The sequence below is a fragment of the Fonticula alba genome (genome assembly GCF_000388065.1).
Source record: "Fonticula alba strain ATCC 38817 unplaced genomic scaffold supercont2.6, whole genome shotgun sequence".
NCBI classification, from domain to species: domain Eukaryota; order Rotosphaerida; family Fonticulaceae; genus Fonticula; species Fonticula alba.
In genome coordinates, this window is record NW_009242976.1 from 2,300,563 (window position 1) to 2,305,759 (window position 5,197).

At 73.7% G+C, this 5,197-nt stretch overlaps 2 protein-coding genes across 2 annotated transcripts in view; both read right to left on the reverse strand.

Annotated features, from left to right (window-relative positions):
• H696_04153 (hypothetical protein) overlaps positions 1–1,714 on the reverse strand; it is a 6,123-nt gene extending 4,409 nt beyond the window's left edge. The window contains exons 1-3 of the mRNA XM_009498037.1: positions 1,101–1,714; positions 637–1,013; positions 102–318 (exon numbers count right to left, since the gene is read on the reverse strand). Of these exons, the coding sequence (XP_009496312.1) occupies positions 102–318; positions 637–1,013; positions 1,101–1,115 (609 nt within the window). The 5' untranslated portion in view covers positions 1,116–1,714. The remainder of the gene's footprint in view (positions 1–101; positions 319–636; positions 1,014–1,100) is intronic.
• A 2,167-nt stretch (positions 1,715–3,881) lies between these two features.
• H696_04154 (hypothetical protein) overlaps positions 3,882–5,197 on the reverse strand; it is a gene marked incomplete at its 3' end in the record, with an annotated part of 4,471 nt that continues 3,155 nt past the window's right edge. Inside the window, exons 9-10 of the mRNA XM_009498038.1 lie at positions 4,909–5,091; positions 3,882–4,697 (exon numbers count right to left, since the gene is read on the reverse strand). Of these exons, the coding sequence (XP_009496313.1) occupies positions 3,882–4,697; positions 4,909–5,091 (999 nt within the window). The remainder of the gene's footprint in view (positions 4,698–4,908; positions 5,092–5,197) is intronic.

Here is a 5,197-nt window from a genome sequence, read left to right on the forward strand (position 1 = left end):
GGGGGGGGGGGGGGGGGGGGGGGGGGGGGGGGGGGGGGGGGGGGGGGGGGGGGGGGGGGGGGGGGGGGGAAGAAAGGACGGGCGGGCAAGAGGCGGCATACATCGCCCCGGCGCAGCGGGGCCCCGGCCAGCATGGCCAGCATGCCGGGCCGGTCAAGCCCATCGTCGGCCAGGTCACTGTCGAGGCAGACAACGGCCAGGTCCCGGGGCGCGTCGCCGGGGCCCAGCAGCAGGGGCTGTCCCCGGGTGTTGAGCGACAAAAGCAGGCGCTCGCCGGCTCGGAGGGCGGTCCCCGGCAGGACCGGCCGCGTGCAGATGCTGGGCATCCACGCGTACATGTACGTGCACATATGTAGATGCACATATGTAGATGCACATATGTAGATGCACATATGTACGTGAAAATGCATATGTACACGTAGATGCAGGCGCAGACGCAGACGCAGGCATACATGCACATGCACATGTACACAAACACACACATGTACACAAATACACACATGTACACAAATACACACATGTACACACACACACACACACACACACACACACACACACACACACACACACACACACACACACACACACGTCAGTTCAAGGTCAAAATGACAGCGAGATGCAGTCCGATCAGCGCACCGGATCTGGAGTGTCCGGCCATCGTGCGCCGCATAGAAGCTGCCGTTCGGGTGCCGGGCCCACCCGGCGCACAGGGCCCGGGCCACCGGGCCGTCGGCCGGCGCCAGCAGCACATCGAGGCTGGTGGCCGGAAGGTGGACCATGTCCACCGGGTAGAGCTGCCCCAGCGGCAGGGCCACCCCATGGGAGGGGGCCCCCGGCGGGGTGACCCCCACGACCACCGGGCCGCCGTGCAGGCGCACGCGCCCGCCCGGCTTGGCGACCAGGACCACCTGGGTGTCGGCCGAAAGGAGCCCATGGCCGACGGCGCCCGCCGGCGCACGGAGCTCCACCACCTCCAGCGCCAGCTCCACACCGCCGGCCACCAGGCAAAGGGTCTACGCCGGGTCAGAGCCATGCTGCAGAGCCCCGCAAGGGGGGCGAGCCAGGCACAGGCGGCCAAGGGGAATGGGCTTGCCGCGTACCTGGGCCATGCGCATGAGCTGTGCCCCGGGCGCGGCAAGGGCCGCGGCGGCCGCGGCCTCCAGCGCCGCGAAGGGGACCCGGGGCGGCTGCCCCGCGGCCGGGCAGCCTGGCCGCGCGGCCGACACGCAAAGGCCGATGGCCTGCAGCTTGGCCGGCAGGACGCGCCGCGCCTCGAGCAGGCCCTTGTTGCTCGGGAGGCCGGCCGCCTCCTCGGGAAGAAGGCACCCGCCCGCGGCCCGGGGGTCGGGCCTGGCACCGCACCACCGCGTGAGTCAGGGCCAACAAGCGCAAAGGGCCGGGCCCTGGGGTCTGAGCAGAGGGCACGCACCGCGCTTCCAGGAGCAGGTGCCCAAGTGCGATGCACAGCGGCCGCCCGGCGGCCAGCTTGGCGAAGACATCCGGCCCGAGCAGCAGCTCGCCCGGGTGCGGGGCGGCGCCGCCGCCGCCGCCGCCCGGCCACACGGGCAGCTCGGTGCCGTCGTCGAGGCGGAGCACTCGCAGGGACCGGCCGGCGGCACCGCCGGGCGTCATCTCGGTCATGGCGCGGGGAGGGGGGCGGGGGACGGCACGGAGCGGAGGGGAAGCAGGGCCGTGCAGGGGACCGTGGTCTCTGACGGACGCGATGGGACCCCGGCCGGGCGCGCCCCTCGCGGCCGCCGGCCGAAATACGGCCGACGCCGGCCGTGGCGGGGGACCGCCGTCGGGTGCGGCCGTGGCGGGGGGGGGGGGGGGGGCGGCCCCCGCCGCAACAAAAGCCGACCACCGGCCCAGGGCCCCCCGCCCATTCCCCGGGCCGCGGTCGGGGGGGGCGGCCGGCCCGGCGATGCGGTGGCATCTGGTGGCGGGGGCTTGTTTTGTTTTTGTCCATCCCCCCTGCTGGTCCGCGGCCCGGCGCACGGCCGGGGACCGCCCCCCGCATCGGGGGCCGGCGAGGGGCCCTGGCACAGGTGGTGCCAACAGCAGCCGTGGCCCGGGTCGCTGCGTTGGCCGGGCCGCGCCCGGGCCACCGGCGCGCCGAACGCCCCGGCTGCGAGGGGGACACCCTGCGGAAGAGGCCAAGACAGAGAGGCGGGTGGCCGGGCGGCGGGCCCCGCTGGCCGCCGGGCCAGCGCGCGCCGGAGGGCCGGGGGCATACAACGGCCGTGTGCACTCCGGCCCGACCCCGGCGGCCAGCACCGCGCCCTCGAGCAGGGCAGCAAGGGCGGCCGCCCGGGCCGGCCACCGGGCCGCCCCGTGGCACAGTTTCCCCGGCCCGCCAGACGTACCGCCCGGACATGGGCGCGGCCGCCAGCACGCCGGGCACCGATCGAGCCAACAGGGGCCCCTGCCGGGCGCCCGGTCCGGGAGGAAGCGGCGGCGGCCCGACGAGCGCGGCCAGCAGCCGAGTTTGATTTGTTCGGCGGGCCTTTGCCCCGGACATATACATATGCACACATGCTGGGGCACCGAGCAGCCAGCATCCGTCAGCTGGGAAGGGCGAGACGGGGAGCAGTGCTCGACACGCCTGCATCGGCGAGCCGGGTGGGGGCAGGGAGTCCTGGCTGCCAGGCCGTCGGCGCGCAGGCCGCCGGGCTGCCGGCCTCACGCCATGACGGAGACCCGGCTGTGAGGGGCGCCCCTCGCAGTCGGTCGAGGAGGCCAGCCCTCCAGAGCGAGGGGCGCATGGTGATCGGCGGCGGCCGGCAGCAGGCTCGGCCGGGCCCCGTCGGCTCGGCGCAAATGGGCTCGCCTCCGTCGCAGGCGCAGGTCCACCACGCCCGGCGAGTCCGTGCGCCAGCGCCGATAACGCACCTCGGCCGCGCGGAAAAGGTGCCCACCTCCGGCAGGAGCACCGTCCGTCGCAGCCCGGGAGCCACTCGCCAGGAGGAGCCGGGCCCCCGCCGGGGAAGGCACGCCCCCGGAGGGGGGCGATGCCGGCGGGCCCGGGTGAGCGCGGTGGCCTCGGGTCCGCCTCCCCGCCCCTCCCCTTGCCGGGTGCCCGCTGCCCGGCTGGACCCATATGGTCGAGGTGGCATCGGCCGGTGAAACGCGCAAGCCGCCGCCGGGGCGGGAGCCCCCTTGGATGCCGGGACATCGCGCGTCCAGGACGGGGAGCATGCCCGGTCCGGCGCCGGGGAGCGGCTGATTGTCGCACGCGACTATGTGGCGCGCGCGCGGCGGCGGGCGGGCCTCGCTTTGCCCGGCTGGCGAGATCGCGCGGAGGAATGCGCCCCGCGCCGCGAAGTGCACGTGGTCTGCAGCGTTGTTGTAACGAGCCCTGCCCGAAACCCCCGCGTCCGTGCACGTGACCCATCTGAGGGCCGCACTTTGCCCACGCGGATGCCGGGGTATCAACTTGGTACAAATGGTCCGACTGTGTAAGCATCATGTAAAGGGCGAGGCACTTTCGGAGGAACCTCGACTTAATACAATTCTTTGTTCTCCTCAATCACGCCTTTTGCCGAACCCTTTCAGTTGTCCGGCGCAGGGCGGGCCATCCTGCCGGGCGGTTCTGGTCGAGCGCGCGGATGTCAAAAATGCGGGCACCCGGAGGATGAAACGCGCGGGGCCGCACGAACCAGGGTCCGTGGGCATGTGCAGCCGTGCCGGCGCGCGCGTCCCGGCATGCGTCCCCCCCTTCCCGCCTGGCACATGCACGCGCGGGCAAAGGCGCCGGCATGCTGCCATCGGCGCACAGTGTGTGCGACACACACACACACACACACATACACACACGCGCGCGCGCGCGCGACCGGACATGGGGGCTCGACACAGACACGCAGCACCGGCGGGGGGATGTATTAGGGTGCTGGCTGGTGGGGGCCCGGGCCCGGGGGCGGCCCCGCGCCATCGGCCAGGGCCGGCGCCCGGGGCGCCCCCATGCGGCGGAGATGGACCTCGGTCTTGCCGGGCTCGAAGAGCCCGCACGGGGTGGCCCGGCCGTCGGCGTCGAGCAGCAGCTCCGGCATGAGGATGGCCTCGGCGCCGGGGATGGGCCGGCGCTCCAGGAGGGCCATGCTGCCGCCGGGGAAGGCCGCCTGCAGGGCCGCCGGCAGGTCCAGCAGGCCGAGGCCCGGGCCTGCGGGCGGGGGCCCGGCGCCGAGGCCCGGCATGAGCCGCATGTGCACCGCGCTCAGGCGGAGGTCCACCTGATGGGCATGCGGCATGGACAGGACGGGCCTCTCCCGGGGGTAGAGGTGGTCGCGGAAGTCCCCGGTCAGGCGCACCACCCCGGGGGCGGTGTGGGTATCGGCGCGCCGGGCCACGAAGCCCCGGCCGGCGCACTCGAAGAAGAGGTGATCCCGCGTGTGGCCGGCCGGGCCGAGGGCCTCGCACAGCGAGCGGAAGGCCCCGCGCGGCAGCGACAGCCCCGGGTACAGGAGCGTCGGGCCCGGGACAAACTCCACCCGCAGCGAGAGCATCAGCGGCCCGGACCGGAGGACCAGCGAGTATGCCCGCGGCAGGGGGGCCGACATGCTGTCCAGCGTCTGGAAGGAGGCCTGCGTCAGGCCGGGCACCCAAAACCCGGCACGGACATCGCGCCTGATGTCGGCCGCCAGCTGCCGGGTGAGAGTGAAGTTCAGCTGGCACGAGGGGCCCAGCATGGTGGAGTGGGTCTGCCAGCCGGCATGCGTGCGTGTCAGAGGCTGCAGGCACACTCGCTCGTGTGTGTGTGGGTGTGGGTGTGGGCGTGGGCGCGCGTGTGGGCGTGGGCGTGGGCGCGCGTGTGGGCGTGGGCGTGGGCGCGCGTGTGGGCGTGTCTGTGCACGGGCGCATGGTCGTGTCGAAGGTGTGGCAAAGGGGCAGCAAAGAGATGGCAAGGCCTACCGTGTATGCTTGGGTCAGCCAGGACCGGGGGAGGGCCCGGAGGAGCAGGTGTTCCAGCTGCCGGGGGTCCAGGTCCGGCAGCGGTCCCGGCGGGCTCGTGGACACCTTGTACTCAAGGGTGAGCAGCTTGCACGGCCGGGTGTATACCAGGGCAGGCGCCTGCTCGGCCCCCCGGGACAGGCCCTTGCCGATGATGATGTGGTTGCGCCGGAGGGCCGCATGGCCGCGGTCGGCGCCGCGCGGGCTGCACCAGCAGGCGGGCCCCGCGGGCGGAGGGGGGCGGGGGCGG